This window comes from Halichoerus grypus, chromosome 1 (assembly GCF_964656455.1).
Source record: "Halichoerus grypus chromosome 1, mHalGry1.hap1.1, whole genome shotgun sequence".
Taxonomy (NCBI): domain Eukaryota; kingdom Metazoa; phylum Chordata; class Mammalia; order Carnivora; family Phocidae; genus Halichoerus; species Halichoerus grypus.
The window spans coordinates 207,708,596-207,722,460 of record NC_135712.1 but is presented as its reverse complement, the minus strand read 5'-3'; the positions used below and the strand labels follow the sequence as shown (position 1 = coordinate 207,722,460).

Genomic DNA, 13,865 nt, shown 5'->3' with positions numbered 1-13,865 from the left:
CTGGGCATGGGCAGGGGGGAGGGTTGGGGGGCGGTCTTGGATCCGCTGCCAGCCCGTCCCTGCCCTGCCTTAGGAATTCAACCCCGAGGAGTTCTACCACCTGCTGGAGGCGGCGGAGGGCCACGCCAAGGAGGGCCACCTTGTCAAGACCGACATCCCCCGCTACATCATCCGCCAGCTGGGCCTCACCCGTGACCCCTTTCCAGGTGCCAGCTGGTGGGCGCAGGGGGCTGTGGGTGGACCCGCCCGGACCCCTGCCTCTGCTCACTCTCAGTCCCTTCCTAGATGTGGTGCACCTGGAGGAACAGGACAGCGGTGGCTCCAACACGCCCGAGCAGGATGAACTGTCTGAGGTAAGGCCAGGAGGGCCAGCGGTCAGCACTCTGGTTCTGGCCGGGACTCTTGGTTCCCGCTCTGAGCCTCAGTTTCCCCATCTGAGAAATGGGCTAATAATAACAGCTGTTCCTCCATGGGCTTTTTTCTTTTCATGGTCAAATACACATAATACACACCCATGTACACATGGTACATAAAATGTGCCATTTTAACCATTTTAAAACATTTTTAAAAAGATTTTTTATTTATTCGAGAGTGTGAGAGAGAGGTGGAGATAGAAGCAGAAGGAGAGGGACAAGCAGGCTTGGTGTTGAGTATGGAGCCCCACGTGGGGCTTGATCTAACCACCCTGAGATCATGACCTGAGCTGAAACCAAGAGTTGGATGCTTAACAGACTGAGCCACCCAGGCACCCCCATTTTAACCATTTAAAAATAAACAATTCATTGGGTTTTAGTACATTCACAATGTTGTGTGGCCATCACCTCTCTCTAGTTCTGGAACATTTTCATTACCCCCAAAAGGAAACCATGTCCCCATTAAGCAGTTTCTCCCCATTCCCCCTCCCCCCACCAGCCCCTGGCAACCACTAATCTGCATTCTGACTCTATAGATTTGCCTATTCTGGATATTTCATATAAATTTCATATTTCACAGAAATGTATATTTCCTATACATTTCATATAAATTCACTTTCACTCTGTGGCCTTTTGCATCTGGCATAACATTTTCAAGGTTCATCCATATTGTAACATGAAATCAGTGCTTCATTCCTTTTTATGGCTGAATAATATTCCATCATAGGGATCCACCATATTTGTTTGTCCGTTGTCCGTGGATGGATATTTGGGTTGTTTCTATCTTTTGGTTGTATGAATAGTGCTGCTATGAACATTTGTGTACAAGTGTTTGGACAACTGTTTCAGCTCTTTTGAGTATATACCCAGGAGCAGAATTGCTGGTCATATGGTAATTGTGGGGAGCCCTGCATGGGGTTTTGAGTAGGTTGGATGTCTCTCTGTGTTAACAGCTCAGCATAGTGAAAATTGCCATAATCCCACCTCTAAGCCAGCCACACTTTGACAGATGTCCCCATGTCACATACTGGCCACACATGTGTTTTTGCTGAACTGTGCAGTGTTTTTTAAAAATTTGAAGCAAAATATAGAGAGGAGATGATTTTGACTCAAAATCTGAGTGTGGGCCTTCTTTTGAAAAATCAGAGGTTCTAATAACATGGTTGTGGAGCCAGCTGGCACTAAGTGGGGGCTGGCTTGTGATAAGGGGTACCTGCCTCCCAGTCACCCATGGCCCCCACCTATCCTGTCTGGCCCCTGAAGGCATTTGAACTTGTAACACCCTTTGTTTCAAACTCTATCTATGAATTCTCACACATATACAAACACGTCTTTCCTTTATATATATATTTAACAGAATCTCACTACCCATGCCATTTGTTTAATTTTTTGAATAGGTAATGGAATGACATCACTCAAAACTCTAAAACACTAAAAAGGTATTTATCTTTAATTGTTGTTTGTAGGATTCTACCTATTCCATTCAATCAAACTTGTTGAGTGATTCAAATCTTCCATCTCCCTATTCTTTTTTTTTTTCCTGATTAATCTAATAGTTTCTGAGAAATATGTGTTAAATCCTGGTTTTCAGCAATTTCTTCCTGCAAGTCTATCAATTTTTTGTGTCAGATGTTTTTAGGCTACATTCTGAGGAGCATACACATTTAATATTTTTATATCACACATTCTTGTGTAATGTTTATGGAATGAATCTCTTCATCCTAAAGAAAAATAAACATAATTTTCAAAAAAAGGTATACAGTGAAATATCCTATACCCACCCTTGTCCCCCACTGACCTATATCCCCCCAAATATTATTAGTATATGTGCTACTGAGCACCCCCCAAATATGATTAGATAGCTAGCTCCATTTTGCCACAAAAACATACAGTACATATTGTTCCTTGCTTCCCCTCCCACCCACTTAATAAAATACTTTGGAGGGCCTTCTGAATAAATGTACTGAGAGATTCCTCATTCTTTTTAACAGTGGCACAATATTCCTTTACACAGATACTCCTCATGTGTTTATTTAACCAATTTCCTATAGATGAACATATGAGCTGTTTCCAGTCTTGCAATGGGCAAGATAATACATTTGTAATTTTTCACATGCAAATCTGTAGCATTAATTCAAAAATGAAATTACTGGATCAAAGGGAACATGCATTTGGAATTCTTTTGTATGCCAAAGTACCTGCCATGGGGGTTGTACCAATTCACACTCCAAATAGCAAGGTATAAAAGTACCTGTTCCTCCACAGCTTTACTCAGAGTGTGTCAGCCTTTTGGAATTTTTGCCAATCTGCTAGGTGAAAAATTATATCTTGGGGTAGTTTTAATTTGCTCTTCTGCCACCATATATGAGGTTCAGCATCTTTTCATAGGCAATACATGAACAATTGAAGAGAAAATATAAGCAAGATACATGAACTATGAACTATCTTGCCTATATTTTCTCTTCAATTGTTAGGCTTTTTGTTATTGATTTCTGGAAGTTCTTTGTATATTAAGGTGATTATTTTGTAGGCTTCTTTCCTAATGGAAAAAAGTTAGGAATATGGCTTCAGAGTCAGACAGTATGGTTCAGTCCTGACTTTGTTACTCCCTTACTGTGGCACTTGGGTGAAGGATCCATCCACCCCCTCAGATTCCTCATATGTCAATGGAATAATAAGAGTTCCAATTTTATGATGATGGTGGTGGTCGTCTCCATTTATCCCCTGCAGGGCCGCAGCACCACCACCAAGGCTAAGAAACCACCTGGAGAGAATGACTTCGAGACCATCAAGCTCATAAGCAATGGTGCCTACGGGTGAGCCACCCGGGGCTCTGGCGGGGGGAGGGTGGCGGAGGCCGGGTGTCTCGGAGGTGATGGCCGGTCCTCGCTCTCTCCCCCTGCAGCGCTGTCTACCTTGTGCGGCACCGCGATACGAGACAGCGCTTTGCAATGAAGAAGATCAACAAACAGAACCTGATCTTGCGCAACCAGATCCAGCAGGCCTTCGTGGAGCGTGATATACTCACCTTTGCCGAGAACCCCTTTGTGGTTGGCATGTTCTGCTCCTTCGAGACCCGGCGCCACCTCTGCATGGTCATGGAATACGTGGAAGGTGTGGCTGCCTGCAGGATCGCAGGGAAGATGGGGGGATGCATGCTGGTCATGGTTGCTCAGCGGCCTGTCTGAGCCCTAGTCACCATATTGACTATCCACCTGTACGTTTATCTACCTATTTATTCAGTCATTGATTATCCATCTCATCTGTTTATAACCTAGCCATCTATTGGTTTATCTGTTTTCATTTCATTCAATATAGAACATCCATCCAATTACCCATCCATCCTCCATATATTCATTTGCTAATCCATCAGTTTTTCCATCCATCCATCCATGTACCATTTCTTCATCCATTCATCCTTCCACCCACCCCATCCATCCATTCATCCATCCACCCATCTCTCCATCCTGTCCATCCATCCATCCATCCTGCCCATCCATCCATCCATCCTGCCCATCCGTCCATCCATCCATCCATCCCATCCATCCACCCATCTATCCATCTATCCATCCATCCATCAATCCATCCCATCCATCAATCCATCCCATTCATCCATCCATCCTATCCATCCATTAATCCATCCACCCATCCATCCTGTCCATCCTTCCATCCATCCACCCATCCATCCCATCCATCCATCCACCCACGCATCCATCCATCCACCCACACATCCATCCATCCACCCATTCATTCATCCATCCACCCATCTATGCATCCCATCCATCCATCCCATCCATCCATCCATCCCATCCATTCATCCAATCATTTGATTATCATCCCTTTGTTCATTCATATTATCTGTTATCCATTATACATCTATTTTTAAAAATTAATAGACTTTATTTTTAAAAATATTTTAGATTTACTGAAAAATTGACTGCAAAGTACATTGAGTTCCCACATACCCCCTTTCCTCACAGTTGCCTCTACTCTTCACATGTTGTGTTTGTGTGACACATTTGTTATAATCGAACCAATATGGATACATGATTATTAACTGAAGTCCCTATAGTAGAGTTCGCTCTTTGCCTTACACATCTATTTTCATCTATCCATCTTTTTATATATCTAGCCATTCAGTCACCCATTCATTTATTCACCCACCTACTCACCACTCATCCATTCATCAATACCTATGTATCTATTTATTAATCCATCATCCACCCATCTATTTACTATCATATTTTTATTCCTCCATCCACAACTCTATTCTAGCAGCCTCTCATCCTATCTGGCTATCTCCTTCCATTCGTCCACAATTTGTCCATCAGTTTATACATCCATCTACTTAATATCTGTCCATCCAGCCACCAATGTATATTTTTTTCATCTGTTTATCCACCCATCAATGCTTATATTCACGCAAATATTAATTCATCCATTGCCCCAAACACACATACTGTGGTTATTAGGACACACATGGTCTCATGGAACCACACTATGCTGCCCCCAAGCCTTTAGTCCACCACCCATTCACTCAACAGATGTCCCCTCATGGTTTTCCTCATGCCACATGCCACTGACGGCACAGTTGGGACCCAGATGGACATACCTCTGCCTTGTGGAGGTTACATGCTGGTCTGTGTAGCCAGACAATAAACAAGCCAAAGGAGAGCAGGTGATTTCATATATGAGGATGGCATCAAGGACTGTAATGGAGAGGAATCCCAAGCACAAACTCTCTTAAGTGAGAAGGTGTCTGGATTTGGAGGAGCAGTGAGGAGGCCAATAAAGCTGGAGCCAGGCGAGCAAGCCAGGGGGAGAGTGGGGGGAGATGAGGATGGAGAGGTGATGGGGCTGAGCATGCAGAGCTTAGCAGAGCCCCGAATGGCATTGGATTTCACTCCAGTGCAACAGACATCAGCTATAAGGAAGGTTTTAAGCAGAGCTGATAGGATCTGATTTATATTTTGAGAATGTCCATTTAGCTGCTGCAGTGAGGGCAGAAGCAAGGAGATCAAGATGGAGGTGACAGCACACGTTTAAGGTCATGTGCCTCCTGAGTGTGGCCCAGCCCCAAAGTCTCATTTGGAAGTCAATCCAGCTTGGTTCTCATCATAAGTGTGTGTCAGGATTACCTAAGGTTGTGGCCAAATGCAGATTCCTGAGCCCCATCCTCAGGGAGTCAGTCTGATTTGTCAGTTTCTGATGCTGAGCTAAATCTGGCTCAAGCTGAAAGAAAGAAAGAAAGAAAAAGAAGTTGTGATTAAAAAAATCATGTCACCTTCAGGAATGGTTGTATCTAGGTGCTCAAACTATGTCACTAGGAATCTCTTCATCTCTTGACTCTGCTCTTGCATGTGTGGACTTCCCTCTAGACAGGCCCTGACATAGCAGAGTTGTCATCCAGCTGATCACAGTTTACATCATTTATGAGTTCAGCAATCTTTGTGAAAATAGAAGGGGAAGTCTGAAGGCTGATTCACTGAAGCGACTGGGTTACATGCTGACCCAGCCGCTGCACCTGGAAGAAAATCTGGCCCTTGAAAGAGAGGTTAGGAGTGGATCTTAGGAGACCAAAATACGAATGCCATCTACAGCAAACCTGCTAGGGGCCAGGAATCTACATTTTAAGGCCCCAGACCCTCAAGATTCAGACTCCAGGAGATCAAGGGCCATGCTCCCAGGCTTTAATCCTGACCAGATCTCACCTCCACCATCGACTCCCTGCATGACCCAACCTCTCTGAGTCTCAATCCCCTCCTGTGTGACATTGGCTGATTAGACTCACTTGGGAGGATGGCTAAGAGGAGAGAAGCCTGGTAGAGGGCACTCCCCATGGGACCTGGGGAGGGGAGGCCCCTCTCCAAGCCTCAGTTGTCTTTGGCTGTAAAATGGGAGCCGTGTGAGGTGAGGACTTGGTGGCTGGTGAGTGCTCAGCTCTGGGCCGAGGGTGCCTCCCTCTTCACGTGGGCCAACTCCTTCCCCCACAGGGGGGGACTGCGCCACCCTGCTGAAGAACATCGGGGCGCTGCCCGTGGAGATGGCCCGCATGTACTTCGCAGAGACAGTCCTGGCCCTGGAGTACCTGCACAACTATGGCATTGTGCACCGGGACCTCAAGCCTGACAAGTGAGCCTCTCCTATCACTTCATTCCTGCCCCTGGGGCAGCCCTGGCCTAAAAGGACCAGGAATGAAGTGGCCGCGGGCCTCACTTCTGAGACCCCCGCCCCCCAACACACACACTCATTGCAGCCTACTCATCACCTCTATGGGGCACATCAAGCTCACGGATTTTGGCCTCTCCAAGATGGGGCTTATGAGCCTCACCACCAACCTGTATGAAGGCCACATCGAGAAGGATGCCCGGGAATTCCTGGACAAACAGGTGTGTGTGCGGTCGTGGGGGTCACCGTGGGTGGAGTGACCCGACAGAACTGTGGGGCCCAGGGCCTGGTGGGGGACTCGGCTCTCCCTCGAGGCCCCTCCTGCGGCCCCGGGTGCAGGCTGACGGCCTGCCCCCAGGTGTGTGGGACCCCAGAGTACATCGCACCCGAGGTCATCCTGCGCCAGGGATACGGCAAGCCGGTGGACTGGTGGGCCATGGGCATCATTCTCTATGAGTTCCTGGTGGGCTGCGTACCCTTCTTTGGCGATACGCCCGAAGAACTGTTTGGACAGGTCATCAGCGGTGCGTGCCTCTGTGGGGGGGGGGCAGGGGGGCACGGGGACACAGGCCCACCCAAGGTTTTGTAGGCTCCAAAAGCGACCCCCCAGCCCTGCCTTTTCTGCAGATGACATCCTGTGGCCGGAGGGGGATGAGGCCCTGCCCACCGACGCCCAGCTCCTGATATCCAGCCTCCTGCAGACCAACCCCCTGGTCCGGCTAGGGGCAGGTAAGGGGTCTGCTTTTCAGAGAAACTAAGGACTGGGGGCCATTGCCAGAGAGTAGGACTCCAAGTCCAAGTGGTCCGGGGCTATCTGCGGGGTTGGCCTTCAGCGGTCCCTGTAACCACCTCCCCTCCTCCCTCCACCACTCCATCCCCAGGTGGTGCCTTTGAAGTGAAGCAGCACAGTTTCTTTCGAGACCTGGACTGGACGGGACTGCTGAGGCAGAAGGCCGAGTTCATCCCCCACCTGGAGTCCGAGGATGACACCAGCTACTTCGACAGTGAGCAGGGACAGGGGGCGGGATCCGGTGAGATCGGGCCCTCGGTTAGGCCTAGGCTGGGACGCGAGCCGAGCAGGAGACCTCCAAGCCCCAGCCGGATGAGAGGGCTGAAGTTGTGGAGGGGGCGTGGTTGCTCGGAGGCGTGGCCTGGCATGGAGTGCCCTAGGTGGGATCTGGAGGCGTGGCTTTTCTGGAGCCGAGAGTGGGGCTAGGACCCAGCCTGGGGGAGGGGCCTGAATCTACCCGAGAATAGGGCAGGGGCCTGGCAGGGGCGTGGCCGAGCCTGTGGGCCCGGCTGGAACGAGGATCCGGTTCCGGTGGGGGTTTTATCTGAGGCGTGGACCCTTGCCTGCGGTTATGGCCCACCCCCCAATCCTCAGCCCGCTCAGACAGGTATCATCACGTGAACTCCTATGACGAGGATGACACCACCGAAGAGGAGCCTGTGGAAATACGCCAGTTCTCCTCTTGCTCGCCGCGCTTCAGCAAGGTGGGCCAAGGCTGGGCTAGGGGTGGGGTGAAACCCGGGGGGGCGGGGCCTGGGTGGAGGCGGGTCTTTGCTTCCCCTGCACGACGGGTTGAGGAGGCGAAGGGTGGTGGGTCCGCAATGGGGCGGGGCTGAGGAGACAGGAGAGCAGGGTCCCAGGCCCGAGGTCTCAAGCCGGGGAATTACTGAAGGGGTAAGAGATCTGGGGGTGATAAGGCCTGCGGGGGAGGCAGCCTGGGGGTCTTGGGACTGGCCTGTGGCGCTGAGTGGAATCTGACGGGAACCTGGACAGATGTGGAAAGCAGGCCCACGGTGGGGCGGGGCTAGTTCTGGACGGGGCGGGGTCGGGACCTGGGGCTGGACAGAAAGAGCAGCGGGGGGGCCGGGGCAAGGCTTGGCAAGGCTGGGCAAGATCTCGCATTGAGGAACGGCGTGTAAGGGGGTTCAGGGCCTAGCCGGGGCGAGAGTAGACATAACTGGGTGAAGCCTGGGGAGGTGGGGCACGAAGGAGAGCATATTCTTGAGGGCATGGGCAGGGCAGGGCCTAACTTTGTGGAGTGGGGCCTGAGTTGAAGAATTGTAGGTGGTTGGGGTACCTCTCAGAATTGGGCGGGGGCCCGGACTTGGGGGGTGGAGCGTAGTGTGGACGGGTCCAGTAGCGGGAAGCGGATTGGTTCGGGAGCGAAGGCGGGAACCGGGGCCGGGCTTGCCTCCCACCACCACCCGCCCGCCCGTTCAGGTGTATAGCAGCATGGAGCAACTGTCGCAGCACGAGCCCAAGACCCCGGTGGCGGCAGCGGGGCCCAGCAAGCGGGAGCCGAGCGCCAAGGGCCCAGAGGAGAAGGCGGCCGGCAAGCGGGAGGGCCTGGGAGGCCTGACCCTGCGCGAGAAGACCTGGAGAGGGGGCTCCCCGGAGATGTGAGCAGGGACAGAACTGGGCTTGGGGGCGGGGTCCGAGGGGGCGTGTCTCTTCTGACCACTACCCCTTCGTGCAGCAAGCGTTTCTCGGCTTCGGAGGCCAGCTTCCTGGAGGGGGAGGCCAGTCCCCCGCTGGGCGCGCGCCGCCGTTTCTCCGCGCTGCTGGAGCCCAGCCGCTTCAGCGCCCCCCAAGAGGACGAGGATGAGGGCCGGTTGCGCAGGCCTCCCCGGCCCAGCTCTGACCCCCCGGGCTCGCTGGATGCGCGGGCCCCGAAAGAGGCAGCTCAAGGGGATGGCACCCCCAGCGCTGGGGACCCCGAGGCCAGTGAGTGCTCCCTCCTGCCGCCTCCCCCAATTCCGCAGTGGCCATATAGTGAACATTTCAGTGAGCGTGGTGCTGTTTATGCAAGAGCTCACCCACTCTTCACACTGCAGCCTGGGGATTCTCATCAACATGGGGAACACCCCATATTCCATGCTCAGTCAACAAATGTATTTGAGCACTCCTCTGTATCAGGAGCTGTGCTAGATGGATATGTTACCTGCTTTCGTGAAACTCACAAGTAAGAGAGAGAAGCGGGAAGAGCATTTCAGGCAGAGGGAACAGCATGCAGGAAGTCCGTGGCCTTAGACTGACCCCTAACCCACTTGCTCTGTTGCAGCTGACCGCCCACGCCCAGGTGACCTCTGTCCAGCCTCGAAGGATGGGGACTCATCCAGCCCGAGGGCCACCAATGACCTGGTTCTGCGCCGGGCGCGGCACCAACAACTGTCAGGAGACCCCGCAGTAGAGAAGAGACCTTCTCGAACTGGGGGCAAAGTCATCAAGTCAGCTTCCGCCACTGCTTTGTCCGTCATGATTCCTGCAGGTGACGCGGGTCTCCACGTAGCAGGGGAGGGGCTGTCTCCATTTGTGGCAGGATAGGCCAATGAGAACACTGTATTTTCCCTGTCCACAATGATTGGCTCTGGGATGGACCAATGAGAACCCTGGGACTTTGACTTGGGAGGAATGAGGAGCAGCTACAGGGAGAGATGTATCTTGTTGGCCCCAATCTCTGACTGTGATTCTTTGTCTGCAGTGGACCCCCATGGAAGCTCACCCCTGGCCAGTCCCATGTCCCCACGATCTCTCTCCTCTAACCCATCCTCACGGGACTCCTCACCCAGCCGGGACTACTCACCGGCTGTCAGTGGACTCCGCTCCCCTATCACCATCCAACGCTCTGGCAAGAAGTACGGCTTCACACTGCGTGCCATTCGGGTCTACATGGGTGACTCGGATGTCTACAGTGTCCATCACATTGTCTGGGTGAGCACACGTGCTTGGAGTCTATGTCCGGAGGTGGGGGGTGGGTGGAGGGGAAAGAAGGACCTCCAGGAATGAGGGACAGCCAAATTGTAGAACCAGGACCTGGATAAGAGTCCTCTGTGACCTGTGCTCTCACTTCCCTTTCTGAGCCTCAGTTTCTTCATTTGTAAAATGGGGAAGATGATTACTGTTTCATTAGGTGTTATGAGGATTGCTGTGCATGCAGAGTTAGGCGTCTGGCACAGAAGCTCAGGGAGTTTTCTTTGTTACCAATCCTGTGACTCTACCCCTGTGGGGTGTCTTGTCCCCAGCACGTGGAAGAGGGAGGCCCAGCCCAGGAGGCCGGGCTTTGTGCTGGTGACCTCATCACCCACGTGAACGGGGAGCCTGTGCATGGCATGGTGCATCCTGAGGTCGTTGAGCTGATCCTTAAGGTGAGTGCAAGGGAGGGAGCCCCGTGCGGGGAGGGCCAGGGAGGGTTGAGAGATCCTGGGGAACTGGAGCTGCCTGAGCAGCCTCCAGCAGGGCATTTCTCCCCTTTCTTCCCCTAGAGTGGCAATAAGGTAGCGGTGACTACAACGCCCTTCGAAAATACCTCCATTCGCATTGGCCCCGCACGGCGCAGCAGCTACAAAGCCAAAATGGCTAGGAGGAACAAGCGGCCCTCTGCCAAGGAGGGTCAGGAGAGGTAAGTGGGGTCAAGTGCAGTTGGCAGGCCTATAAACAGCAGGCTGAGGGAACACTTGTGGTTTTGTGTTGTTGTTTGAGCAGTGGGCGGGGCTAAGGTGGGAGGTGGTGAGGACCGGAGAAGGGACGTGCCCAGGAAAAGTGGCTGGCCGGGCCATCGAACAAAACCAAGAGGACAGAGTGAGAAGGGCTGGGAGAGTGCGAGAAGCCAGGAAAGGAAGCTGTGCCAGGTTTCTAGGCTGGGAGAAAAACCTTGTGGGAGGTGTCTTGGGAGGTGGGCAGGGCCAGCACTTGTCCATTAGAGAGGGTGCTGTCCGGGAGCCGGTCCTGACCTGTTGGATATATTTAGGCGGCTGGGGCGGCTAGGAGAAGGGATTTCTTTCTTTTTTTTTTTTTTTTTAAATATTTTATTTATTTATTTGACAGAGAGAGAGAGAGGCAGCTAGAGAGGGAACACAAGCAGGGGGAGTGGGAGAGGGAGAAGCAGGCTCCTGGCCGAGCAGGGAGCCCGATGTGGGGCTCGATCCCAGGACCCTGGGATCATGACCTGAGCCGAAGGCAGACGCTTAACGACTGAGCCACCCAGGCGCCCCATAGGAGAAGGGATTTCTATGTGAAATGAGCCCCCTAGGCAAGACTGGGCCGACTGAAATAATTTCTTCCCTTAGGGGTAGGAGGAGCTAGGAGAGGTGGGTGGGGCCAGGAGACTGTTGTATTTAGATCAGAGGGTTTTGGCGTTTTGGCCTGGACAAGTCGTTGAGTGGGGGATCTGAGTGAGAGGAGCCAGACAAAACTGAGTCAGGTGAATTTCTTCCTGCCCTGTTAGGTGGGTGGCAGCTGGAGAGGGAGGGGCTAGAGAGGTGGGCGGGGCCGGGAAAAGTTGGTTCGGTGTGGATGGGTGTTCTCGCTTGGGCTGGGAGCGGCCAGAAAGGAATGGGGGCCTGAGATGGGGAGGAGCCAAATAGGACCAGAGTTAGGAAAAGTTCTTTCGGTTTTGATAGGTAGGTGGCAGCTGGAGAGGGAGGGGCCAGGAGGGGTGAGCGGTCCCCAGGGGCGGATGTGCGGCCCTAAAGTGGAAGAAGCCAGGCGTTCTGGAACTTGGTGAAGGGTAGGTGGCCCCCTCTTTGTCCCCCAGCAAGAAGCGCAGCTCCCTCTTCCGCAAGATCACAAAGCAGTCAAACCTGCTGCACACTAGCCGCTCGCTGTCGTCGCTGAACCGGTCGCTGTCGTCCAGCGACAGCCTCCCGGGCTCGCCCACGCACGGGCTGCCCGCACGCTCGCCTACGCACAGCTACCGCTCCACGCCCGACTCCGCCTACCTAGGTACGCTCTGCGCCTGCGCGCGGCGGGCCGAGCGGCGCAGGGTGGCGGGGCTGTGCCCTGGCTGTGCCCCCGGCGCGCAACAGCCCCTCTCGCCCGCCCGCAGGCGCCTCCTCCCAGAGCAGCTCGCCGGCCTCGAGCACGCCCAACTCGCCAGCGTCGTCGGCGTCGCACCACATCCGGCCCAGCACGCTGCACGGCCTGTCGCCGAAATTGCACCGCCAGTACCGCTCCGCGCGCTGCAAGTCGGCCGGCAACATCCCGCTGTCGCCGCTGGCACACACGCCGTCCCCGACACAGGCGTCGCCGCCGCCGCTGCCGGGCCACACGGTGGGCAGCTCGCACACGACGCAGAGCTTCCCTGCGAAGCTGCACTCGTCCCCGCCGGTGGTGCGCCCGCGCCCCAAGAGTGCCGAGCCCCCGCGCTCGCCGCTCCTCAAACGCGTGCAGTCGGCGGAGAAGCTGGGAGCCTCGCTGGGCGCCGACAAGAAGGGCGCGCTGCGCAAACACAGCCTCGAGGTGGGCCACCCGGATTTCCGCAAGGACTTCCACGGCGAGCTGGCGCTGCATAGCCTCGCCGAGTCTGACGGCGAGACGCCCCCCATCGAGGGTCCCGGCACACCTAGGCAGGTCGCCGTCCGTCGCCTGGGCCGCCAAGAGTCGCCCCTGAGCTTGGGCGCGGACCCGCTGCTGCCCGAGGGCGCCCCCAGGCCGCCGGCGTCCAGTAAGGAGAAGGAGTCTCCGGGTGGTGCCGAGGCCTGCACCCCACCCCGTGTGACGACCCCCGGGGGCCGGACCCTGGACACCAGCGGCACACGGCACCAGAGCGTGCAGACAGAGGATGGAGCAGGTGGGGTGGCCAGGGCTGTGGCGAAGGCCGCGCTGAGCCCAGTGCAGGAGCACGAGACCGGCAGGCGCAGCAGCTCGGGTGAGGCAGGCACACCCCTGGTGCCAATTGTCGTAGAGCCTGTGCGTCCCGGGGCCAAGGCCGGGGCGCCCCAGCTTCCTGGTGCAGACTCCAAAGGGTTGCAGGAATCCACGTCCCTGGCGCCTCCCGCAGCTGAGGTCCCCCGGGGTCGGGAGTGCTGGGTGCTAGAGGTGGTGGAGGAGCGGACCACGCTGAGCGGGCCTCGCTCCAAGCCCACCTCCCCCAAACTCTCTCCAGAACCCCAAACCCCCTCCCCAGCCCCCACAAAGAATGCGCCCAGCAGTGCAGGGCCCCCAGCCCTACCCACTTCCCTCTTGGTCCCAGCCACCAAGCCTGAGGTGGGGCTGACCTCCCGGGGCCCTGCTGAAGCTGTACCCCCAGCAGGCCTGACCAAAAAAGGTGCACCCTGCCCCACGCCCCCAGGCCCGTAGCCGAGGGGGCCGCTGGCCCTGCTCTGTACAGCCGCCTGTATACATATGTACACATATAAATAAAGCGTGTCTGTGCCGTGTGAGCTTTCTGGGGCTCACCCCACCTCCCCTGGCGGGGCAAGACATCGTGTTTCTGCCCCCTTGCCTGTGTGCGTCTTGAGGTCTGATTACCATCGAGAAGGGAGGTGAGTCTTGGG

At 54.5% G+C, this 13,865-nt stretch overlaps 1 protein-coding gene across 2 annotated transcripts in view; it reads left to right on the top strand.

Moving 5' to 3' along the window:
- The window catches only part of MAST1 (microtubule associated serine/threonine kinase 1), a 29,853-nt gene extending 16,041 nt beyond the window's left edge, over positions 1-13,812 (top strand). For both annotated transcript variants that reach the window (XM_036110821.2, XM_036110820.2), the window contains 18 exons: positions 74-206; positions 286-353; positions 3,144-3,229; positions 3,319-3,527; positions 6,407-6,545; positions 6,670-6,802; positions 6,940-7,105; positions 7,209-7,310; positions 7,463-7,585; positions 7,966-8,075; positions 8,812-8,990; positions 9,068-9,315; positions 9,653-9,859; positions 10,073-10,302; positions 10,614-10,736; positions 10,854-10,990; positions 12,125-12,312; positions 12,416-13,812. In XM_036110821.2, the coding sequence (XP_035966714.2) occupies positions 74-206; positions 286-353; positions 3,144-3,229; positions 3,319-3,527; positions 6,407-6,545; positions 6,670-6,802; positions 6,940-7,105; positions 7,209-7,310; positions 7,463-7,585; positions 7,966-8,075; positions 8,812-8,990; positions 9,068-9,315; positions 9,653-9,859; positions 10,073-10,302; positions 10,614-10,736; positions 10,854-10,990; positions 12,125-12,312; positions 12,416-13,668 (3,834 nt within the window). In that variant the 3' untranslated portion in view covers positions 13,669-13,812. The remainder of the gene's footprint in view (positions 1-73; positions 207-285; positions 354-3,143; positions 3,230-3,318; positions 3,528-6,406; positions 6,546-6,669; positions 6,803-6,939; positions 7,106-7,208; positions 7,311-7,462; positions 7,586-7,965; positions 8,076-8,811; positions 8,991-9,067; positions 9,316-9,652; positions 9,860-10,072; positions 10,303-10,613; positions 10,737-10,853; positions 10,991-12,124; positions 12,313-12,415) is intronic.
- The last annotated feature ends 53 nt before the right edge of the window (positions 13,813-13,865 follow it).